The 26,144-nt window shown below is 44.1% G+C and overlaps 1 protein-coding gene across 2 annotated transcripts in view; it reads left to right on the top strand.

The window, feature by feature from the left end:
- Positions 1-26,144, top strand: part of INPP5A (inositol polyphosphate-5-phosphatase A) — a 236,767-nt gene that overhangs the window by 192,585 nt on the left and 18,038 nt on the right. For both annotated transcript variants that reach the window (XM_063338975.1, XM_063338976.1), the window contains exons 10-12: positions 3,197-3,292; positions 3,628-3,702; positions 17,635-17,708. In XM_063338975.1, the coding sequence (XP_063195045.1) occupies positions 3,197-3,292; positions 3,628-3,702; positions 17,635-17,708 (245 nt within the window). The remainder of the gene's footprint in view (positions 1-3,196; positions 3,293-3,627; positions 3,703-17,634; positions 17,709-26,144) is intronic.

Here is a 26,144-nt window from a genome sequence, read left to right as displayed (position 1 = left end):
CTGACTTTGTAAAAGAGTACCTTTGAGGGAATACCCAAAAAGAAACCGTGTGTTTTCATAGCATTTTGATTTTCTTTACCAGCAACAAAAAATCCCTTCATAAGTAGACTTGTCTAAAAAGGCACATGTTCCCGAAAGTTTTCTGCTTGGGTGACTACGACTTTGTAGAAATTGAAAGGAGGAGGAAAAAAGGAGTGCTCCAGCTTGTATAAGAAATGAACCTTTGCCCAATCACTTTTTGTCTGTGAATAAGGTAACTTTTTGTGCTTGTGAAATTTGAAAGCAATAAGGTATGTGGGTCCTTTCTCTGTATTGGTTCTCAAGAGTCGATCGCGGGGTTTTTTCTTTTAGAGGGGGCCTGAAGTTGTGAGATAAAGCAGCTCAGGAAAAAAAAAATGTTCTCAAGCAGATGCCTTTAAGAGACAGAAATCATGAATTTCTTGAATTGCAACCACTCTGGGGGTGGCTACAATGACTTTTTGACAGTGACAGTAACTCTGCCTTGTCTTTTCGAGCCCTTCTTTGGCCCATTCACTCTGGAAAGCTGCTTAAGCGCACTTAAGCGCATTAGCATTTGGATGCTCGGGGACCGTATTGACCCTCATTTGGAAAGTTTAAATGAGTGAAAGATGGAGCGATTTGTTAGGGCTTTAGAAACCAGCTTTAGAGAGCGGCGGGTTTTCCGCTTTGGTTTGTTCGGGTGCTTGTTCTAATCTGGTGCGCTGTTTAAAGGCGACCAGACTGATTTGTGACACATGAGCCCAAAGCGCTATTTTTTTGGGCTTGACCCGATTAGCTGATCTGTGCTCTGAATTTCAATAGCCGGTATCGGAGGGAATGGCTCGCTGGTGGATTACCTCACCGGGGCCGCCATGGACACAGATGGCAGAACGGCAATTCCGTGTCCCAACAGGCAGGAGGGATCCTGCAGTACGCAGAGGGTGCGAGGCAGAAGGTAGTAGGTCTGGACTTGAAGAAAGTGGTACCGAAATGACGTGCGGCATCCCTGATGCTCCGGTGTGCCTCTCCTCCTCTCTCCCAGGCGGAGTCAGCTTTAACTGGCTGGTGCGGCATCTCCCCTCTCTTCTCTCAGGCCTTTCAAAAAAACACCTTAAAATTCTGCAGAAGAGATGAAGTTCTCAAAGGGCAGCCTACATCTGTGTCTGGGCGACCAGAACTCCTTCCTCCAGTGAAAACTATAATTTCATAGACACCTCAGGTCGCCTTGGTGCCGTGAGCGTGCCAAGCTTTTTAGAATAAAACGCAGTTAGATGTTTGTGGTCTGTAGACATGGCACTGCTTTCCTGGGGGGAGGAAACAGCCAAGAAAAATTTGTCAGTGAGGGACATCGTTTCTTCAGTAAGATAGGAACTGGCAGTTGTTCAGCTCACAGGTTTTGTATTTTTTTTACTGAATCACACTCCAGTTATCCTTTAGAAATGAAATTGCTTAGCTTGTTGCTTTGTGTTTGTACTATGGCAACACACAGGGGCCTTTATCAAGGATCATTTTTTAATGTCTTTTATCAAATGGGGGCAAGAAGTCTGTTGACAGATCGTTTCCATTCTAGCACTGGTAAACCCAGCTGAGATCTAAAGTATTTGGAAGCAGATGGATTTTCGTTTAAAGACATGTTTGGCATCTCCTTCAGAAGAAATTCAGAATGTGAAACTGAGAAGTAAGCTGTAGTTCCATGGTGTTGTGTCTGACAGATACTGCACTTCTAATAATTGATGCCAATATAAGTATTTATATTTGTGAGAGAAAGAAATGTGTGGTAGGATATGGAATTCTATTACCCTATTACCATAGAATTTATTTATTTTCTAAGTGAATATTATGCAAAAGGAAAATGTTGTCTGGCCATTATGAAAAGGAACAGAACAAGCAGAGCAGGGAAGTCGCCTCTTTGCCTCTTCATGACTGAGTTTTCTTTAGCACGCCTTTGTTAAGAACCTCTAGCAAAATAAGCCTTTACTCAGAAGGGCAGTTTTTGCCAATATCCTTACCCAGGGCCGTGCGTAGGTCCTGTCAGCAGCCCGTGGCTCGGCCGTAGCGAAGGATGCTGAAGCGTCCCAGGCGTGGGTGCACATTTTCTCTCTGCCTTTGAGTAACACCGAGGTTTTCTCAGTTCCCCTTTCTGTCCTCAGCCTTGTGGTTTCCAGCAGCCCAGGCAGATGGGCTGGGGCACTGTTACACACCACCCCGCAGCTTTCCCCAGGCTGGATAACTACAGAGCACTGTGTGACGCCTGCCTACCCCACAGTTAGCGTGTAGTCTATTTCTGCATTTCAAAGCACCTAACATGCTTAAAGCTTCACTAAAAGTATAGGTTAAGTGAATCTAAAGTATGTTTTAAAGTTAAATATATGCCTAACTGCTTTGGTAAAAGCTCTGAATTTTCACCTGTTAAAATGCAACAGAGCAAGCCCTTTAAACAACCTATTCGGTGTTACTCTCTAGGTCAGCTTTGATTGTCATTGAAACTGGGCCCCAGCCAGGCAAATGGCAAATGAATTGGGGCCTGGCACTTCCTTGGAAATTCATACCTCTGTGCCTGATAAAGTGTGGGTTTATAATATGTTTTAGACACCCAGACCTCAAAATATCTAGAGATGTGATGGTGTCTCCTGTTTAAAAGGATGCTGGGTGGGGAATTCATTATGCAGAATAAACTGTGGAGCTTGTCAGATTGTATAAGTGTTGCTCAGACTTTAAAATTATACTTGGAGCATTAATTTACAAGGCAGAAGTTTTTGCAAACAAGAGTTAGCCCGCAGAACTGTAGTGCCAATGTAGTTATCAGCTTTTAAGAGCGCGGTACAGAAGCCAGTAGGGCTGTGGAGTCATTACCTGTAGGAAGTGGCGTTTGAGGATATTTACAAGGAACGTGTGATACAGCGTCCGACCTGTGAAAGAACCCGGGTGCATGGTGCTAAGTTAAATGAATATTTGGCTTATCTGATTGATATGTTCTTAATATTGCCTGTTCCTCTCCAAACAGTAATTCAGTTTATTGTTTTAAATCCATCATGAGTGGAAGTAACTTAAATTAGCAACGCTTTGTATTTTGACCTACAGCAAACCGTATTTTCAGGGTGGCATTGAAGGTACATAGATTGATAAAGTTCAATGAAATGTGGCCTTACGTTTTGTATAAACTGGTTTCCCTTTCTCCCTTTGTGTTTTTTATTAGACACTATGTGCAAAGGCTACAATGCAGACTATCCGGGCAGCTGACACAAATGAAGTAGTCAAGCTAATATTTCGTGAATCTGATAATGACCGAAAGGTAAACAACTTAATGCCCTCTGTACCCCCTGTGTAAATAGAAACGTTGTTGAATGTTCGCTTTCTTTTACACAAAGCATGAATATAGTTGTTTCAAACTGATAATTTAAAGGGAGGGGAGGGATATGGATTGTCACACCTAATGCTCAGTTAATTGGATCTTTTTAAGCGATTGCCAGTCAAGCAAATGGGCGAGCTGACGTGGAGCTTTAGACATGCAGAAACATCCTGCAGTTTTAAAGGGTTGCATGTCTGTAAAAGGGTCACTTACAACAGCTGTGTGTTAGGTAGATGAGTCCAAGGGCTTTGCTGACCTTTCTCCTCTATTTTTTTTAGGTTATGCTACAGTTAGAAAAGAAGCTCTTTGACTATTTTAATCAAGATGTATTTAGAGATAACAATGGCACTGCGGTAAGTTCATTGCTAAACACTTTTGAAGGAATAAGTTGGAAACTCATACACAAATCGTTTCTCTGCCAGCCCTTTGTCCTTATCAATCCTCCTGTCTACAAAATGAGAAGATACAATTCATCTAACACCATAACTGCTCCAAATTTCCTCCTCACTTAGCCAGCTATTTTGTGTACGTACTGCTTCTTGAATGTGGTGTCTGTTTACCTTCTTTTTCATAGAAAAAACTGTAAATTAAATACATGTGACAATTCACTTTTCTTCTCTGTCCTCTGGTCTGCATTTCTTCAAGCATCTTGTTTCTTTTACCAGCTCTTCATTGTGCACCATAGTAGTGTAGGAGAAGCCTTTAATGCAAAGCTGTTCTGAAAATATCTGGGTCTTCTGAGGATACAAAGAATAATAGAGACCCATGAATAAATAGAACAGAAAGCTGAAACCCTGCAGCAGACTGGCACTGTTTGGGCAATCATATAGGGCTTCCCACGAGGAGAAAGCAGACAGGGAGCACTAACGTTCTGATTTGTAATGAGGACTGCAATTTTTCTGTGGAGAATGGCTTTATATCTTCTTTAAGGTGATTTTATTTCCAAATGTAGACACTTAATTTTGGAAAATCTCTCTATCACTGCTTGCAGCTTTCTTAATTTCGTATAAGGTTCCTAGAGTTATCTATCTAAAGGAAAAACATTAAGCATCCAAAAACCCAACCCAAACAGTTACGCACAGATAAAAACCAAGAATTGCATGTGGGAGCCTTATTGCGGGTTTCGCTGGCCAGAGCCTCTGCCTGTGGCAATGGCCCAACTTCACTGACAGCAGCAGAGCTACGCTCGCTCGTGTCAGATCTTGGTCTGCCTGTATATGCATCAACTAAAGCACTCATGTGGTGAATATTCTGAGCTACGTACATAGGCCAGGCTACGCTAGACAGAGAAAACTATCAGAAAACTTGGTGTGTTGTGGAAACTGTGTGTCGAAGTCGTTTGGGCAGGCTGACAAGCTAGCCAAGGTTCACCGTCTTTCTTCAGTCCTTTCCTCAGCGTCGCTGACTTTTACCTTCCTTCCTCATACCCAAAATAAAAGAAGATGAGGAATTCGTCTTCTGTGTCTCAGCTTTGTGGAGAACCCGTCTGGGTTTTGCCACACTCTGTACCCGCTACAGACCTTGCTGCTCACACAGTGTATTGCTGCGGTTTGCATAGGGATGGGACGTGCACGGGATCCAGGACCCTCTCTTCTTCTCCCCTTCCTACGGCTTCTTCTCTCACTGTCCGTAGAAAGGCTGTCTGCAAGGGTCCAGGCAAGGAGGATGGCTGGAGCCCTTCTGTTTACCCTCTCTGTTTTTAAATTGACTTAACACCTAGGAGGTTAATTCCATGTGAGAATCTGAGATCTCACTCGTTTCTGGAGGTCAGAAGAGTTTGACGAGTCAGACTTATGAGGAAAGTGAAGACCTGTTTCTCCTTTCAGCATCTGTTGATGTCCATCCTCTTCGGTGGGACTGCTGTCCCTTCTCCCGGCACGTCTGTCACGTGTGGCGCGTGCGCTCACCACAAGAAATACCTGTCTAGGCAACATATCTTAAAAACAGTTACTGTGAAATAAATCTGGCTTGGGGTTGGTTTTTTTTAAAATTTACAAGGTGAATACATCCTTGGGCAATACATAACATTTTTTTCACTGATGTTTTTCAGTTTGGGGGACATTTAATTCAAAGTTATAACGCTAATCCCAGTTTCTGTTTCCATACTAATCCCGTTCCTGTCCCAGATTTTCCTCTAAGGGTATTATTGTTATTACAATTGTTTTAGCTTTTTTTAAAACAACTCAAATGTTTGTAATTTTTATTTTTTCCCAGTGCATTTCTGAAGCTTTTCTTGTTGGTGCCGTTTACCACATCCTAGTGGTATTTCGGCTGACTTTACGTGCATGGAGGTGGTGTGCGAAGGCATAGGCAGAATCCCACTTAAGCGCATTCCATTTCAAAATCAGCAGTTATTTCATTCACGCATCAAGAAGCGGGAAATCTTCCAGATCAAACATGGAAGGAAAAGATAAACGATATAATGAGCCATTGGAGATAATCTAATCTTCATGGTCTAGTTAAACACGCAGCACCATGATCACTAAAAACAAACTACCTATCTAAAAGGATAAATGTCTCTGTGCCGAATTCAACCCAAAAAATCCATCGCATCCTTCATCAACCGCCGGTCTTGTACCAGCCTGACAGAAATTTAATTCAAGCTGGCTCCTGAAAATAATTATTGTATTTTAAGAGTAGTAATCATTGGTCGGGACATGATTGAATGTGTCCATGCCTATTGACTTTTTCTATGATTTATAGCTTTGTTTAGTCGATATTCCCATCGAAATTGTATAATTAATTATAAGTGGGGCTGTCAGGTCTGCAGGATGGAGTGCCCTGATGAGTATTTGGGAAGATTAAATTTTCCTTAGCTGTACCAGTGCAAGGCTTGGGAATTTTCACAGCTCTATGGCTGTTGGATAAAGATGTTTTCTGTGTGTTTAGCAACTGCTTTAGCTCAAAATCCATTGATTTTTCTGAGGGTATTTTTTTTTATCAGTGTGGTGTCTCTTCAGTAACATTGGAATCTGTACAGATATGACAGGACCTGACAAATATTTGTTATCAACAGGCTACTTTGTCATTGTCCATACACAGTTATTCCTTCTTTTTTACATTGTAATCAACAAATATATCTTAAGATATATTTATAAAAATGAGTATTTTTTATGAAAAATCTGATATAGATACAAATTAACTGTTCAACAGAAATTCAGTTTAAAATGCGTGCAGTAATCTGTCAGGTCTAATTTTTCCAAACTAATCTGTAGCTTATCCAGACTTATCTGTAACTTGTTCCAAAGTTCGCTTAGCAATTACCTATATTTATTACCTCGATAGTGCTATGACCATTCCATATCATTTTATTTCAGAAAGGAACGCTCAGATTATCCAGCTGTGTAGTGATAGAAAAAAGAGAAAACCTATTTGAAAATAGCTGCAGCCGTAATGCAGAGCTCTCTTAATATTGAATTCGTATGTTCCGAATTGTACGTCAAAGTTACAGTACATCGGACGGAGCAGGGCGTAACTCCAGCAGAACTACCGTGCCCGGGTGCTGTGGGAAGGGTGTTCCAGAGCAGTGGCGATGAGAAGGGTGGGACAAGAGGAGGTACAACGTGTAGAGTTTCACCTTAGCGTCAGACAGATTCCAGTGTAAGTTGTTGCTTTTGAATTAGAGAAAGCTGAAGGCCTCTGGCGGTGCTGGTTGGGTGCAGCGAGGCTGTGCTGTACAGCGCCGCCGTCCCTCCCGCTCCGGGGATTTGCCCATGAGCGGTGGGCAAAGAACAGACGGGGCTTCTCTGGTCTGAGCGGCTGCTGGCCCCTTCCAGAGGCGGCAGACCCAGCTGGGAGCCACCGCCATGCCCCGACCTCTCTCGTGCTCCTCTCCTCGCTGCCCAAAGCGCAGGAGGAGGCCCCATGCAAGGGAGGGCTCGGGGTCCACAGTGACGGCCGCCCCGACCTCACCCCGCTCACGAGGGCGCTGCTCACGCTAAACTTGGCCCAAGCTTTGCGTTTGACCGCTCTCAACTGATCAAAATTAGCGTGACGCTGCTTTCGGGAGAGTGGCAGTGTGCAGGAAGTTTACTGCAGGGGGGTTGGACTAGATGACCTTTGAAGGTCCCTTCCAACCCAACACATTCTATGATTCTAAGTTCTTGAATAAATTTACACTTTTACCTTTTTTTTTTTTCAAATTCCTTAATCATTTATGATACATCAGGCTATAAGTGTTGGCTTTTTTTCAAAATATCTTGTATTTTGTAGTTCCCTGTTAATTTCAAAACAGTTGAAAGAAAAGCAAGCCAAGGGTAATTGTTTAATTAAAAAATTATAATCATGTTATTGATTTGTACAAAAGAACCGTGAGATAAATTCTGTTTCTTCAGGAGTCAGTTAAATAAATATATAGTAACAATGTAAAAACTCTTAATGACTCCAGGGGAATGATTTAATCGTTAGGAATTGTTTCATGATAACTACAATCGTAAATGAGGAATGGTGCGTACATTCCTATTTTTCGTATGAACCATAATAAAGACTCAATCCAGATAGAAACTAATGTTCTGTCCTTAGGATTTCAACCACAGCTGTGTAATAAGAGTAACCAGTGAATTAATTGTCTTAAGAGTTGAACCTGATGTTATTCCTACTAAAATCAGACTCAAGAGAGGGTCCGTTGGTGTTCATGGTAACGGGTAGGAGCTGCAGAGCTGTGCTGGCAGGGCTTATCCCTGCCCTCTGTCCTCCCCGCGACAGCGCCGGCCCCACGCTGGCACAGACACGTGCTGTCAGCGGTGGCCACCCGTGTCCACCCGTGGTGGCAGCTGCTGCCCCGGCCACCGCCGCTGGGAGAGGTGAGACCGAGGGTGCCGGCCCCACCATAGCTCCCGGAGAGGCAGGTGGTGCAGAGGACATGGCTGTTACCAGCATCAGTTCCAAAACAGATTGCAGGGAGTTATGCAGAAAAGCCCAATGGTCTCCAGCCTAGATATTCATGAAATGGAAGTGCTTCCATTTCTTACTTTAATTGTTTTTATAATGGGAAAAAATAAGCAAAGAGCTTCACGTTGCTGTCAGTGGTCCTTCAGCAGTCTCTTGCTGCAGAGAACAAACAGTAAACTTGTACAGAGACCACATTCTTGTGCAGTTTCTATGTTTTCAACAGTGGAATCATCCTTCGAGGGTAGGTTCCCTTTATTCTGTGTGTCTGTTTAGCTTCAACTGATACAGTATGAGAAGAAAATTATAATGTGCTGTAAAAATGGATTGAGTTATAAAGGTCTTGTTCTCTCTATGCCAAGTAATGATTTAAAGTGATTTGTTATCATGTTAATTAACTGAGAGGTATTATTACAAACAGTTCAGGCAAACATACTTTTAAATGATGAGTAATTTGTTTGTGGGTTTTTTAATATTCCCAGGAAATCCTGAAATGATATGCAAATTGAGAAGAAAGGTTTAGTCCACGGGGGACCTTTATTAAGCTTTTTGTGAGAATATGTGTGCTCGTGAAGGTTAAGGATCTGGCATCACTGAAAATGTATTAATCAACAGACAAGATATAGCACAATGCACTCTTCCCAATGGCCTTGGCTCTGACCCTTTTAAAGATAATGGGAATACTGTCCACTAAGAACTAGATTAGGACGATCAAGTGCATTTCATCAGGGTTTGACTTGAACCATGATCCCAGAGGTGAAAAGGCAGAGGTTTATCCACTGAGCCAACCAGCCCCTGTCCAGATAAAATCTTGAATATGATGTATAAGGGCAAATTAGGATAGAGGAAAGAAATTGATTGCTTAGGACCATTGTTACCTAGGACTGGTCATAGGAAATCCTGTGCGTCCTGGAACTGCCTCTTTTATTTAAGGGGGTCATCTGAGATGCCTGCTTTTCTTAAGTACTAGTAGGAAAATGGCTTCGTGCTCTATTGCTTTACTCAAAAACAGTAGCCCTGTGCTTGGAATTGTGTTTGCTTAAGTTAGTGGTTACTTGATAGGCCATTGGATAAACTGCAAAATGAGTAATGACAGACATCGGAAATATTATCAATAAATTGCTCTCACTAGCAAACATAAATTTAAAGCCGGATTGCAAGCACAAGTCAATCAAGATGTGCTCTGCTAGCTATTTACTGACAGCTTTGTGTTCCAAATAAAAGAATTATTCCGGTGTAGAATTTGCCCATATCCCAAAGTTACAAATACTATTTCATGACCTTTTGTCCCGCTGTCCTGTTCTACACAGCTATTGTAAGTCCTAAGGCAGGTCAGGTGTACTGTGCTATATTTCTTTTTTTTAGGTTCTGGTCCTTCTTTAAGTATATCTAGAGAGCAGGTATTTGCACTCTGTAATCCAGCCTGTAGTTGGTACGACCTGCAGACATCCTTTGGCCCCCGGCACCCTTTTAACCTTTGCAGCACACAGGAGGATATCGGGAGAGACAACGTCTGCACCTGTATTCCAGTTCATGGATCTCACCGTCATGCCTTACAGTTAAGATCTGTGCATATACAAAAGCTCCCTACCTAGGCTTCCACATCTTGCCTGAAGTCTACAGCAATCCAGATAAAGATAGAAAGGTGCTTACTTTTTTTTCGCCAAGTCTCTGCAGTAGTCCAGCCCTTCTTCATTCTCCAGGTACCCCTCATAACCTCACAGGTGGATGTCTGCATGCACAGAGGTGTGCACACACGCATATAGACCAACAAGTAGTAAGTTTAACATGAAACATCATACTTAAGGCTGCTTTCATACCAAAAGAATGTATGAGAGCGGAGCACTCAGTTGCAAGGATGCGGAGAGATGGGTTCTGGTCCCTGGTCCTAGGACTGTGTGTGCGTTTCACACTACGTAGGTGTTGAAAGAAAAGCCATGTAGGCAGCTCCGGACACACAGGGTATGAGTTTGAGTCTCCTCTGGGAGAGAAACTCCTCGCGTTTTAGGTGTCGGGAAGTTGTAGATGACCTTTCAAGATGCCTGGCTGTGTGCGGGGGACTGGAGGCGGAGTGGGACGCCGGGCCCTCAGCGGCCGCTGGCGCCCTGCCCGCTCCCCACAGGACGCGGGTCAGCCAGGCCCTCGCGCGCCTCGCTCAGGGGAAGGCTCAGCCCTCGGTGGGAGTTTTCCCCAAGTAAGAAACAAGGATCGTAGTCTTTCTTCAAGGAAGTTCCTTTTTACAAGTGAGCTCCTACAAAAGTTCCTTTTTACAAGTAACTCCAAAAACTGTATTCGACATTTTTTTATGCTTTTGTCAAATTGCAGCTCAGCAGACTGACAATTTGACAGGACAGTGCATGCTGGTTTGAACTCCCTAGTGGAACAAATCCGTGTTAATGTTTCACCGTAACAGACGTGTAAAGTTTAGTGAAATAACCCACTGAATCTGTTGCATTGGCAAGCAGAATATTCCTAATTAAAAACTCTTATTTTTAAAGTTAGCATCCACACAGTCATTCTTGCCACTTTGAGTGAGTTCTGTTACAAGCTGTTGTACAGACTTAATGAATTAATTACAATAATGTTAAAGTGTCTATTCCTGCAAAGTTTCGAAAAAGGCAATTTGCATGAATGCAGTTTGGCAGAGTCAGTTTTTTTAAATGAAGACAAACACAGGAATCCCCGAAGAGTGAGTGACAAGTGCAGTTTTTACCACTAGGAAAGAGGAGGCTCGTACTCAGACTTTGTCCAGCTGTAAAGTCACTGAGAACTGGCTCTCACCGAGAGTCCCCATCGCTTTCCCTCTGTATCGATGGGCTAAAGAGCAAGAAACATCCATCCGCTGGAGACGGGGGGCTGGCGCTCGGCGTGACGGGAGCTGTAGTCTCTGCGTGGTCAGGTGTCCGGGGCTCTCAGTCGGGCGCTGGGGAGCGGGAGGGACGGGGGGTGAGCTGCCTCTGCAGAGCACGTGGCGGCGAGGAGCCCTTGGGGTGTGAAAGGCGCGTCTGTTGTCAGCAGAGTGTTGCCGCGAGTGGCTGCTGCTGCGTGACTGACTCTGTGCTCAGCCTGATGCGGTGCTTTTAACTTCTCAGCTAACTAGTTTAGTCTTTACATTTACTGAAGTTCAGTCTCCTTATTGAGAACTAGTAACCTGAGTAGTACAGCGGGATTCTGATTTTATGTTTTTTTCGAGTAACACAAATATCCCAGGGTAAGATCTGGATTCTCCGCTGCGTGTTGGAGCTCAGAGGGGTGCCTGCGCCCCGGGGAGCTGCCAGCAGGGTGCTGACTCCCAGCGCCTCCGTACTCCTCGTTCCTGCCTGAAGTCCATGGACTTCAACTGAAAGCATCCACACGGGGCATTTAGGAAAAGCAAGATTATATGCAAAATCCAAACGTATGAAAATGCCTAAAAGGGCTACAGCCTCCATTGGAAAAATGTAAGGGGTACATAATTGGAAAAGTTTGAAAGCACGTTTTAATCCCAGTCACTGTTCAGGTGTGTGTGTTACAGCCCAACAGATACCATAAGGCACTAGGCATCTTTCAGAACGAGCAGCACGGCGGTGGGTGAGCTCTGACGGGTGTCTGCCTTAGACGCTGATGCTGCTGGAAGCCCCAGTCTGGGGCACATTCCCCTGCCGTGTCCTGGGCGCTCGCCCTGCCCTCCCTGTCACTGGCACCGCTTTGGGGACCCGGTGCCGCATTACTGCCTCTGGCGGCTCCCGGGCCCTGTGGCTGTGGCCACCTCCAGCCCTGCGCGGGCCCTGCGGCACAGACCCGGTGAGAGAGGGCGAGAAGTGTGGGAACGCGAGAAGCCAGGCCAGGGGACAGAGAAGGGAGCTCTAATGAGACAGAGCCAATAGTAGTCTCCAGTAATTACTCTAGCGATCAATAGACATCAAGGGAAAGCGTAGTTCTTTCTAGACATTTTAAGCAATCTAAATATTTCCATAACAGAAATACTATTTTTAAATGCATTTTCCAGAGCAGTTTTCTGAAAAAGTTGGCATGCTTATTAGAAAATGTTCATGTCCTTTAAACCATTGGAATGTCTCCTGGGAGAGGGAGGCGTATTGTCAAAACAAGAACAAAACGGCGTTTTCCTGGAGGAGCTTCCACTGAATTCAGAGATTTTCTGAATTAGTATCGGCATGGGGAGCCTTCAGTGCTGACAGTCTTGGGCTGCCTGTGCCTAACTCTTCTCATGCTGAGAAAAAGACACGTGGTGCAGTTTCTCTGTGTGCCATACGTCCGCATTTATGTAGGAGTTTATGGTTTGACAACACAGCCATTCGGGATGGATAGACAAATTCTCAGGCATATGCAGAAATACAATAATATACAAAAGCAGTGCAAGTGGTATATTTATATTTAATAATTTTGACTTTTTTCTCTGAAACATGATTTTAAAGAATGACTTTATGAGAGAAAAGTAAGATTCAAAATATATAGCAGTGGATCATTTTACAAAGTCTTAGCTTGAGCAAACAGTAGCTTTAAAATAAGGCCAGAGCAGAATTGTGTATGACATTTTCATGGGTAAGTGGGAGGGATCAGCATTTCCACAGACCTTTATTTGAAGTCAGTAGACTGCTGAATCAGTTTCTAAATATTTTTCTTTGACTGGAAAGCTGGATAAAATTACTGTATTTCCAAAGTCTCTTGAAAAAAAATGTATGCCATACAAGACTGGCAAAGGAGGTTAAAGTGACCAGCGTCCACGTATTTTAATTCTCTGAGGTCATTTCTGTATGCTCATCTCCTCTTTTTGGTCTGAAACTTCATTTCCCTTTCACAGCTGTGAATTCTCTGGTGGGCCCTGCAGATGGATTTGATACATGCTGCTAATATCACCTTCTGATCTACCAATGCTCTGACTTTGGTCTGTAGGTCTTGATGAGTAATTGCCGTTGTTCTACTCCAATGACTGAATTAAGTCGCCCTGTTCGAGAGGGTTCGCGCGTGTGTGATTTTAGCCAAGGTGGCCCGTTGTGGCACGCCGATGGACATTGACCTTTTAAGCGTGCCTCTTCACTTTAAACTGAAGCTAGCAAAATTACCTTGATTTCTACAGCTGGCTAAACTCTTATAATTCTTTGATTACTGTCAAGCTACATAGTAACAAAATTTAGTATTCTGGTTAGTTGTTTCCTTTGGCCAAAGCGCGCGCTGCCTCACCACGTGTGGCCCCATGAGCTGCAGGGACAGTGAGCTGGCGCCAGACTCGCTGGAGCAGGACCCCGGGCCCTGGGATCGCGCATCGCCTCCTCCTGCGCCCTCGTACGTCAATGCGCGTGTACCTCACAGTGCTGACAGGGGTAAGGGAGGAAAAAAATAAACTCTCTTCAGCAGCTTTTGCAGACATCACAGTCGCCTGGAAAAACTAACAATTTTGATAATTGCCTTAGGAGGTGGTGGGCATGCGGCTGTTAGAGGCGACATTAAATGCTTTTAATTCCACTCAAATTAAATAGGGAATATCCTTTACTGCAAATGCAGTCATTCTTAATGCTGTGCAGAGAACTTCACTGATACCAAGCCAACTCCTGCGCGGGTCAATAGGAGCTTCAGTATAACTGAAGCATTTGGCTCATGAAGTTTGCTAAACAGAAATACATAACTTCAGACTACAAGATCCTATCAATAAACGTACCCTGTTTTTAAAAATAATATGCTGCCCTATGCGTTCTTCCTCACAGCCACAGGCCTGTGGATGTGTGCCTTTCTACACCTACTGCGTGGCTGCATTCCCCACAGCATATTATCTCTGCGTCTCGCGGGGTATTAGCTGACTATAGGTGTATCACTCGTATGTATGGATGTTATTTTCATTTGGAAGATGTTAATCAAACGTTCTTGTTGGGCTGGACGTTGTAGAGCAAATATCTCGACATAATATCAGCAACGCAGTGGTTACAGCAGATAAAACCTGAGCCCTGCATCATCCTTGCTATCATTTATGTGTAAATACATTGGTGAAATTGAGTTGGGGGAAAAAAAACAGTGTTCTGAACTCCCTGTGACATATCGTTCAGAAATTAACTTCCAGCCACAGCATTTTAAAATCTCTGTGTAATTGCTGAAATTACCCCAGCACGTCATGTAACACCTTAAAGATTTGGTTCGTAAGGATGATCTCATAATGAGTAAATTAAATGGAACAATATATTGATTTTTAGGCTTTGGACTTAATTTCCTTGTCATTTTTAAGACATTAGAGTGACAGACATACTCATGTTTACTGTTGCAGTAATGACATTATTCACAATGCAGTTTAGTGGACAATATGGAAATAAGTGAGAAGTTTGTGCTGAAAATTGCCGAGAGTAGAGTATGTTCAGAGTGGGGTCTTTTTAAATACTTGCTTTAAAAATAAAGACGTTACCCTGTGAGATTCTGCCTGATCTCAGTATCATCTGGCCTATATTAATTTTCATCTGTTTTCTGTAGTGCCGAGGAGCTCCAGACACCCAGGTACCGGTCACAAGGCAAACACAATGAAGTGATGCCCGTGTCGGGTCCCGTTCCTGCTCTTACTAAGTTGCATTGAAAGTGACATTTATAACCGTTTGTGACAAGACCTAGTGGATGCCTTGGTTTTTCACCGATAATCTTGCATCTTGAGATTGCAGGCTTCGGTGTGAACCCAAGTGCTTTTAATACCAAAAAAAAAAAATAGTTAAAACATGCTCTTCTACTTTAAAATTAACTGGAGGTTTTTTTAAAACGCACAGTTGAAATTTTCATTGTTTCTCCGCCTCATCTCCCGCACTGTCTGCAGTGCTGCCAGGTAAATGGAGAAAAGCTGTGAGGGAGGTTCACGCTGCGCCGTCCTGAACACACGAACAACTTGTCATTGCCCTTCGTTAAGAATGAGCAGATGTTGTGTAGTTTGTGGACACGGTGGAACAGAAGCTTCCAGATACTGTAACACAGTCACTTAATATCTAGGCAAAAATGAATAATTTGTTAAAATTAAATAATTATTTTAAATATAGCAAGAAATAAAAGTTTGTGTAAATAATCCAGTGAAAGTATTTAACTGTTACACACGTGAGGATGAATTGTCTACAGTGAGCATTCCCGAAATTCTAGGCACCTGGTTGGGCTTTGACATCCAGCTGGGTCATCCTGAGGTTTTGGCTGTGTCATTTCAGGTTAAAGATGTCCCCCTACCTGGGAGAGCTTGGGGACTGATAGAGAGCGCAGCGCACAATGCCGTCTTGTTCCCATTATCTGTCCTCTCTGTCACCAGTGTCAGCAGCTCATCTGCATAGCACAGACACAGCTAAACGAGCAACTGCCGCAAATAAACACGCCAGAAACTTCTTCGGAAAGTAACGCACCTCTGAACGCTTAGTCCTCTAAACCCCAGCCTTCATTTAGCTTGCAAGTATCATGACGGCAAGAACAATCTGAATGTATAAAATTTTGAAAGTGTGAATTGGTGCGAGAGGACAATGCATCTGTTTAACATCGCCAGCCCTCGGAATGCCCATGAGTAATTTATACCATTGTGTTCTATGGAGCATTGTCCTTCTATTCAGTCCTGGCAGTTTTCACACTTCAGAAATAGCTCTCTTTCTCCTGATGCTTCCACTTTCCTGCTCTGATCTGTTTACTTGGCAACAGTCGGGAAAATGTATTTGCACTGTATTCATAGATACGTATTTCAAAGAAAAGTTTTAACTGGGGTGGTAGATTTTTTCCTTGTGTTAGAGTCACGATGGGCAGATAATATCGTTAAGGTGGAGGGAGGCGCTTGGAGCAGGAGAGGGAGGGTAACATTTGTTTTCATAGCCAGTTCCTGCGTGTGTTGTGGCTACACGTCTGTCTGCACATACTGAAATAGAGCATCCCAGGCTGAAAACATGCACCATGAGCCATTTTTTCCTGAAGTATGTTGAGATTGTTTCAGTAAGAAAAGTGGTTGAACCATCCCAACATTTTTAGGATTGAGCACGTTATTAGAATCATCCCATAAGTTTCCACACAGATGTCTATGAATATTTGTCCAAACACCTTTGATACTGAGGGCTTTTGATGAGATGTTAAAACACATAGAAATTGCCTGCAGTTATTTGCGTTGCAGAATCTTTTCCAACCTGCTATCACAGAGTTTGGTGTCAATGCACTAAAATAGGGAAAGCTGCCCATCATTTGGCATCCTCGCGTCAAAGTAGGTCCGTATGGCAACACGGCAGCTCTGGGTGGGCCGTGGAGAGGGAGCTAATCAGCAGTGCAGGTGGTTCAGGTAGCTGCTTTTCACACAGATAATTAATGTGTACAAGTAGCTGCTAATTGCACATTTCAGGAATGATTTATGAGGTGGCAGAGGGGAGAGAGGGACGCAATCTAATTTCTTTGGGAACCTCTGCCATTCATACAATGGTATCAGCACAGCTGTGGGATGGGACGTGATTAATGAACAGCGGGCAAACACGCCGCCGTCCTGCGGGACGCCGTTGGGATGACACGCTCCTCGAAACAGAAAGTGGCACTTGGAGCCACGGCCAGCAACAGTGCGGATTATGAGCTTTTTGTCCTTTACCTCGCTAATTCACTTGGACGACAGGTTTAACACTGGCCATGGATCTGAAATAAGGTCGTTCGTGTCCATCAGAACAGTTATTGGCTTAAAGTGGACAATTGTCATTGACTTGTTTGCGTTTATGCACAAAAGACTGCAGATATTTATTTTCTCTGTAGGGGTCTGGGGGAAAACAAATTTGGCAAGGACTAATATTTATACAGGACGTTAAATCTAGAGTTATGAACATCTCTGTTAAATACCTGCTTCCAGCACTGCGTGGTGGCTGCTGCCTGGGAACACGTTTTGCCCATTGCCACGTATCCCTCTCCCTGCTATCTGACATGCACCACCCAAAATAGGTGTGCAAAACCACCGCTTGTCTTTGCTTAGGAAGAGTGATGTGCACATCCCCGTGTTTATTGTACCTTCTTATCTGAGCTGGAGATAATATAAAGTAATATGGTACTTTTTGCTGGCATTTTTGTGGGCTGATTAGCGTATCAGTTTGCTGTACTTTTTTAATGCTAATCTGGTTTATCTTTGAAAAGACTGCTAATAAAATTTGAAAAAATTTAGCTGTCTTGAAATAGTAAGTGTACGTATAGGTCACCGCTGTAAAGAGCTGGTGTAACGTGCTTCGCTGAGATGAAAAGGAACATTTTAAACACTTTCCTCAGTGAACTGTTTATGTATCAAAATCGTACTGACTGTTTTGCACTATGTTTTAGAAGTGATTGTATGAGGGATTTACCTGAGCTGTGTAATCAAAGTCTCTGTTTATTTCCTTTCTTATAATGTAGCATTTTTAGATTGCTTCAGTTGAACATTAAAGAGTGAATGCCTTTGTTTCTATCTTTTATAGCTTTTAGAATTTGACAGAGAGCTGTCAGTCTTTAAAGACAGATTGTATGAACTGGACATCTCATTTCCTCCCAGGTAAGATTCATATATAATCCATTTATTTCACTAGCTAGCTAAAACATAATTGTTACTAGCACTGTAGGTAAAATGAGAGTTCGCGTATATACTGTAGAAATGAGGATGATCTTGGTTCCTTTCATAAACGTTTAGCCTTCCCGCACCCCCCAGCCCTGCCCAGTGACAGGGTGGTCCGCGTGCGACGGTGCCCCACGGCTCATCCTCCGCGCTCAGCCCGTCCTGTCTGGTACAGCGGCTCGTGAAGCAGACCCGACGTGGTCGTGGGCTAGAGGTGGGGAGCTACTTTTAAGCGCTGGACCCAGACAGCCTGTTAAAGTACCTTATTGCGGCCATAAAGGCGGCCTTTGCCCCACGCTGTTGAAAGCGGGCTGGCCGTGCACGCAGGAGTGGACTCCAAGTGGGGGTGCAGAGCCCAGTGCCATCGCGTGGGGGGTGTCAGGAAAGAGGACAGGAGCTTAGATTCTGCTTTTTCAGTTTCACTAAACATGTTCCGTAACTGCTAAGACTGTTAGAGTAATTTGGCTTTTTAATTTTTTAATTTTTTAATACACATGCATGATTTCAATCAGCTGTATCCCTTAGGTGAATTTTAGCTATCCTACAAAACCAAGATTTTTGCAAGTGGCAGTCCTGTTTGGGAGAAATCTGTGGAAAATTTGGTACAATTTTAAACATGTGCGGACCCTTTCCAAGAATGAAGAAGTCGAATCTCACAGTTGCTTTTAAGGGAAAGAAATACTGCATATGCAAAGAAAGTTAAAGTTACAAGAAATCAGAGATAAAAACATACTTTTTATATACTTTTTTTTTAATAGATACAATATTCTTAAATATTGCTATTTTGTCCTTTATAGACAGATAGAAAAGTATCGTGTTTTGGCATACACTAAGAGAAAATTTGGAAAGCTTGCCTTTTTGTTATCATAATCTCATTATTTCTCACCAGCCAGCTGCGATACTGATTATATTGATCCCTTGGGATAATGGAAGTATGCATGGAGAGGTTACCACTGCTCTAAATTGTTCTTATTGATTGAGTATGATAACGGAAGACCAGCAGTGTGTACATCTCTGAGTGTATTTCATTAGTTGCGTACCTGGTCAGGATAAAAAGAGGTGAGGGGAAATAGGTAGGAATTTTATAACAGAAATGCTCTTCTCCTTGATTTCACCAACATTAGTGCTTTCAGCCAGAACAAGGTTTGGCAGAATTACGTTGTTGCATGAATGGTGTGCAGATTCTTCACGCGTTTCTGTCAATACGGTGTCATTCCGCTCTCAAGCAAAGGTCAGAAATTTGGTGTGAATGGTCTTTGGATCCCAGTTGTATTTTTCATCTGCCTGTGAAATGGTGTGAACATCTGGCCGAGGTCTAAACCTTTGAAAAATTTGTCCTCACAAATATGTCCAAATCTCTGTAGAGATTTCTGTTATTACTGTAGTGGTTAGGTTCTTTGCAAATCACAGCTAGACGGGATACAACCCAGGGTTTTCCTCGGGGCTACCAAGGGCCATGCCCTGCAAGGTTGTGGGCCGGTGACAAATGAGCCTTCCTCTCCTTTACGTCCTGTTGGAGCGAGTAGCAGTGGGAAACCTCCATGGATGAAACACAGGCGGAACAAGAGCCAGGACCAAAACTGCGCAGGAGCCACTGGTAGCTGTGCAGGGAAGGGCTCAGCCAGGACGCAGGAGGGTGAAGCCTCCGCCCAACCTGAGGTCTCCAAGCAAGGGGACCAAGACTTGCAGCCAGAAGAGGAAAGCTCTAGCAAATGAGCTGATGAGAGACAAGGACAACGAGACAGGGCTGCGGAGGAGGGAGGACGGGGCAAGGATGATCTGGAGTAATGGGCGGGAGTGGTGAAAAGCGCAGGAAGAGCAAGATGGCCGCAGGACACTGCCCGGAGGACATGACAGGGAGTTGGTGTTGCCCTTCCCAGGTGAAAACGGGTAGCTGGGAAAAAGATTTTCTGTGTCCCTTCCTAGCACTGATCCCCAGAGAGGGCGACAGGCTGCTGCTGTCGGAGGCGGGAGTGCCTAGGGAGCCCTCTCGGGTCGAGGTAACGCCAGTTCTCCTTGAGGTACAGCCAGAATGGAGCTTGAAAGTGGCGTAACCTAAGGCTGTATAAAGAGATAGAGAAGCCGTGGGGAAAAATGGGAGGTGTTTGACAAAAGAATTAGAAGTTAAACTGGGAGTAAATACTGGAGGGCTTGTGAGAGCTGTGACTGAGACTTGCTGACATTGCTGTAAAACCAGCAGCGAGCTTCAGGGGACGGATGGGGAGGACCACATGAACAGGAGCAAGAAGAGGTGAAGTAAGTATTAGCTGCATTTGTGCTCTCTTGCCTCAGTATCGGAATACTTTGACTCAGAGCGTTAACACCCAAATGATGTATGTTGGTACCATTAACGTTTTAAGCTACTGTATCTACTCTGTGAGTCTATTATTATCTAGAACAAAAATAGGAAATAAAGTGTTACACCAGAGATGAACCCCTGGTAAAAAAGTGAAAAAACGGGTGAAAATGTTCCATCACAGAAATCCCTGTGGATGAAACACAGATTTTGATTCTGTCTAATTGACGTAAGGAGTGAAATGAAAGGAATACCCTGTAATATGGGCGAAGTATCATATCCTCTCCCCTCCCCTGCCCGGATGCTCGCAGGCTTGGCTAGGAAGCTACAGGAGCAGCTCTCTGAGGCTGTCGCCAGCCTCTGATGGCAGCTTACCCGCTGCCAGCTCCTTCTTTCTCAATCTTATGGCTTGTTTTTGTTTCCTTGCAAAACTGAAGCCAAATCCAGCTCATATCGTTGTTTTGTTTTGTACGTGCCACCAATATTAGAGATAAAATATTTCATTAACTAAAATTTTGGCTTGCACAGTTAAAGTTGAGGCACTGAGCCCTAGCTGTCGTTGAGCTGCGTGACGGGATGCGATGGCCGCCGCGCCCCCCCAGGCCAAGGGGTCGTCACCCGCTGGCTGTGGGGAGACGCCTGCCGTGGGCGCCTCGGTGCAGCTCTGCATCCCCCGCGCTGCCGCGAATCCTGCCTGGGGCCACAGCCAGCGGTCGATCACTCTTGCTTCTGGCCGAGATCCGGACCACTTCTTGCCATGGAAGATCCCATAACATTTTTGCAAGAGCAGAGATGTCTAGACAGACGTTCTGGCCAAAGTCCTGGTAATTGGATTCCACCTCCCCAAACGCTTACCACCCTGCGTAACTAAATAATAGTAATAATTAGTAATTAATGTTTGTATACTGGAAGCTGGCATTTGTTTGGTGGCATGGAAGAGATGTTAACACTGAGCTTATATAACACAAAATTTCTTTGAACATAAGCGGAGAATATTGATAAAATATGAGAATTGAATACGAGAATATTGCTAAATATACAAGATGTAAAACCAGCAAGCTAAACTCATGCATATACAAAGAGCAAATTGGCTTTACATTAGGGTGCTTTTTTTCACCCATCCCTCCTCGTGTTCTGGGTCATACGTCAGGGAATCCTGCTTTCCGCTACGCAGTCCTCGCACGGGCCCCAGGCTCAGCCAGAAGTCCTGCCTCGGTGGGGGACCGAGAACGGGATTCACGGCTGTTCGAGTTACTGCGGGTCAGCGTCCCGGTTTTGTTCATGAAATGAACACATTGATTTTCCTGGAAGAAATAACATGATTTATTTTTCTTTGTGTTGAAATAATGACCGCAACGTGCTATGAACTGCAAAACCAGGTATTTTGAATAGGTAAAAAGCAGGGGGGTTACTGTAGGACATTTTAACATGGAACCTTTTCGCTCATGCAAGAAAGAAGTGAAAAATATGGCCTAAATGTCTTGGTTTCACTTCCTAGTAGTTTTTCCTCCATTTTTCCCCCATTTTTTCTTTTCTTCTGGAAAAAAAATATCTGTAGCTTATCATGACTTAGCTGCTTTTATTTACTGTCTGTAAATACAAGCTTAATATATAAGATATTTGTCATATATCCAGTCAGAGTAGGTTTTGGATTTTTAACCAAAGGACGACATGATCAGTCCTGTGTATTTAGAAACTAATTCTTTAAGCTTCTTGGTATTCTCAGCTGGAAAGTGTATGGTGCATCCGTTTGTTCTGCATATGCATCGAACAAAGCCTTTTCCACTGGAGGGAGAGACAGAGAAAGCTCCAGTCACTTTCTGTGTCAGGCTTACGGGCTTAATCAGTGAGCATTTGGATTTAGAAGGAAGTTGTAGCCAACTGTAATGTTAGCCTTAAAGTAGCATTTCAGAATTTGTTTTATACGTGATATTTTAATTATGGTCCATTGGTTGAGTCTATGAATTACTCTCTACTTCTGTTCTTGGTCCGTGGCGTTACGGTCTCACATCATGGGATGCTGGCCAGCAATTCAAGACAAGAGTATCTCGGTTAAAACGGTACTGAATACGCTTAGTACTACATTTCACGTCTCTCAAAAAATGAAAGATCAGTTAGGATGGGTTTCTCTTTCTTTCATTTGCTTCATCGTTTGCACATACAATTAGTTGCCCGATTTGCAGACAGAGTTCTGCAGATCAGCGGCACAGTTGCATGCCTGCCTTACTTGTAAACTTTTCCCTCAAAAGTCATGCTCGAGATTCAGCGTATTCTTGAGATAAATGGAAAAGGTCATATCCCTTTGAGTTGCAGCAGACTAAGTTACTTATAAATTCATTTTTTATCAGCATAAACTATTTATTTGCTGGACTGTATCATGAGATCTTATTGATACACTGCCATGGCTGCCCTGGGGTTGAAAGCTCGACTCCTTTGATTCATGGTATTTTTGTGGTTAACTTCAGCGAGGCCAAAACTTCACCCTGAGCAGTGTTCTTGGTCTGTTTTCCTGCCACTCCTCGAGCAGCATTACGCCGTGACCCAGCCACCTCAGCTATAAATACGGGTAGGCAGAGAAGTGCTGCACTGTTATGACCCACGTTTCACCTTGCTTCCCTGACGAATGCAGCGTGAGATCCCGGTCCCCACCCGCCAGGCAGTGCTGGCTGGGGACCTGGCGTGGCCAGTGTCGGACAGCCAACTCCAGTTCTTCATCAGAGGGCTTTGGTTTGAATGGAAACCACTGGTTTTGTAGCATTAAAACTAGCAAAGTCCTAATTAGAATAATATGTAAGAAAACATTCTCTTTGCGTGGCACGACAGAGATGCCTTTCTTCAGGGGGAAGCCTGGAGCCGCGCCGGCTCTGCCCAGGCTCTGGCCGGCGCTTCCCTCAAGCACCACGGGCGGTGAGCCCAGGCCTCGGTTTCCCCGCACAGTCCCCGCTCCTGCTTTTCACCAGCGCCATCACACCTTCGTGCGCTGTAGGGACCTCCTCTTCAAGACTGAAAAAAACTGTTCATACACAAAGGGTGGCCAGAATCGTTTCTGTCGGGTTGGCTGGATGAGGGGAGAGCCGTAGATGTCATCTACCTTGACCTTAGCAAGGCTTTTGACACTGTCTCCCATAACATCCTCATTAGGAAGCTGAGGAAGTTTGGGCTAGACGAGGTGACAGTGAGGTGGATCGAGAGCTGGCTGAGTGACAGAACTCAGAGGGTTGTGATCAGCGGCACAGAGTCCAGTTGGAGGCCTGTAACCAGTGGTGTCCCTCAGGGGTCAATACTTGGACCAATTTTGTTCAATATATTCATTAATGACCTAGATGAGGGGACAGAGTGTATCCTCAGCAAGTTTGCTGATGATAACCAAGCTGGGAGGGGTGGCCGACACTCCAGAGGGCCGTGCTGCCATCCAGCGTGACCTGGACAGGCTGGAGAGCTGGGCAGAGAAGAACCAAATGAGGTTCAACAAAAGCAAGTGTAGGGTCCTGCACCTGGGAAGGAAGAATGCCAAACACCAGTATATGTTAGGGGCGGACATGCTGGGAAGCAGCTCTGAGGAGAAGGACCTGGGGGTCCTGGTAGACAGCAAATTATCCATGAGCCAGCAGTGTGCCCTTGTCGCCAAGAAGGCCAATGGCATCCTGGGCTGCATAGGGAAGACTGTGGCCAGTAGGTCGAGGGAGGTCATTCTCCCCCTCTACTCTGCACTGGTGAGGCCACAACTGGAGTACTGTGTCCAGTTTTGGGCTCCCCAGTTCAAGAGGGACAGGGAACTGCTGGAGCGAGTCCAGCGTAGGGCAACCAAGATGATTATGGGACTGGAGCACCTCCCTTATGAGGAAAGGCTGAGAGAGCTGGGACTCTTTAGCCTGGAGAAGAGAAGGTTGAGGGGGGACCTGATTAATGTTTACAAGTATCTAAAGGGTGGGTTCAAGGAGGACGGAGCCAGGCTCTTTTCAGTGGTTCCCAGTGACAGGACAAGGGGCAATGGGCACAAGCTAGAACATAGGAAGTTCCGTTCAAATACACGGAAAAACTTCTTTACGGTGAGGGTGACAGAGCCCTGGAACAGGCTGCCCAGGGAGGGTGTGGAGTCCCCTTCTCTGGAGATTTTCAAGACCCGCCTGGATGCAGCCCTGAGGGATGTGCTTTAGGCAATCGTGCTCTAGCAGGGGAGTTGGACTAGATGATCTCTAGAGGTCCCTTCCAACTCTGAAGATTCCGTGATTCCGTGTCCAACGGTATTTTTCTCCGTTATGACTGTTTTACAATTAATTTCTTGGTCCCTTCTTCTTAATTTGAAAAGAAGCCGTGACATTCATGTAGGCATGTATTTTTATGCTGGTAAGAATTTATTTAAAGGAAATCACTGTACTTTGCTTTTTAGGTGAACCTTCTAATAAGAAGTCACTGTCCAAAATTTTCATACTCCATTTTAAAAGTTATAGTATCTTCTCATAAAGCCCCGTAAGTTCTGCACAACCTCACGTCATGGTGCTGTGCTGCTGATGGGTTCCAGTTGGGTGTCCAGGCTCAGCGGTCGGGCACAGGCTGCCGGCGGCTGAACGGGCAGCACCGGTGCCTTGTGCTTCGCCGTGAGGACGCCACGCGGGCTGTGAATCCATGTGGGGCTTGTGCGGAGGCAGCTGCGGGTCAGGCTGGGCAGGACATGCCCCGGGGACCAGCTCACGGTGCCGGAGGCAAGGGGCTTGCGGAGGGACAGGCAACAAGCAACAGCGTGCTCTGTCCTGAGGGGAAAGGAGCTGCTAAATTGCCTTAATACATTGATAAAAATCTCCCATATTCATAAACGTTAGGGGAACTGACCTTCCGTGAAACTTCACAGGAGCAATAGGAAGAGTTACCACTCTTGCTGTCTAGGATGTAGGGAAAATAATAAAAAAAAGATTAGTAAGTGAGAAAAACAAAACAAAGGGCATTTTTAATGTGCTTTCTCATAAAATATGCCATTTAGAGTATTGTAAAGTGCCAATTGTCTGTTATAAAAAAAAAATCCATATTCTTCTTATCTTTTTATTTAGGGACCTAAAAATTCTTGTCAGACCTTCTTGTTTACAGTTTTTCATTCCACTGAGTTAGCATTTCAGTATAGGTAGTAATAGAAATGTTGACTGCTTGAGTAATTTTATAGCTATAAAATGCCGTAATGAAATGACGATGTGTTGTAATATTTCTATGTTTTTCTCTTCTCCACTGTGTTTGTAGTTGCCCATTTCATTACGCTTATCAAAATTCATGTACAGTGTGCTTTTCTGTAGTTTGTTACCGTCTGTTTTCAGTTGTTTGTAAATTACATTCAATAACTAGTGAGAGCACTTAATTCTTACCGCTTGTTAGAAGAAAACGTCTCAGGAATCATCATTCACAGGTCTTGTCAAAAAACGAGGTCCTTGTGTATTTCCAGCTACTGTATCATGCTTTTTAATACCAGCTTTTCAAAACTGAACTTCATGTAAACCTTTTCTTACTTTCGATCTAGTACCTGTGCAAATGGTTCCTAAAAGTAAAATTTTGATACGGTAGCAAGTATTAGTTATAAGTAATAGTTACTTTTTAATTCTGTAGAGAGCAGACACCCTGTACTGAGTCAGGAACAGTGTGAAATATTTTTTTTGAACTACTGACTTCTTGCCTGTCTCTAAGCAATAGCACAGATAATTCCATAAAGAAAATGAAATACCAGAGGCCGCCTTCCCTGCATTGGTCCATTTGCCAAGCCTGGACAGCCGTGGTGAAAAGAGCATTGCTGTACAGCTGTCTTCTCACCATTTGGTGTTTAAAAGAGCGCTGAAGCCAAGCTGATGCCCTCCGTAACAAGTTAAAGCAAATCTTCCGTGCTTTCTGATCCTTTGAATGAGGCTCCACCTTGGTTTAAACCCTCTGTGGGAAGGCGTGTTAAGTTGGCTATCCATTGTGAAAGGCTGTGTAAAAGCACAGTGTAGCTAAATTAATATAACCTTACGGTCCTGGCTTAAATCACTAAAAGCTATTTTTCAAGGCTTTATAAGTTTATAATGACCATTAAATTTTACTGTGGGTTGAAACTTGACATGAGA

Source organism: Chroicocephalus ridibundus, chromosome 6 (genome assembly GCF_963924245.1).
Source record: "Chroicocephalus ridibundus chromosome 6, bChrRid1.1, whole genome shotgun sequence".
Taxonomy (NCBI): domain Eukaryota; kingdom Metazoa; phylum Chordata; class Aves; order Charadriiformes; family Laridae; genus Chroicocephalus; species Chroicocephalus ridibundus.
This window is presented reverse-complemented; position numbering and strand designations above follow the sequence as displayed.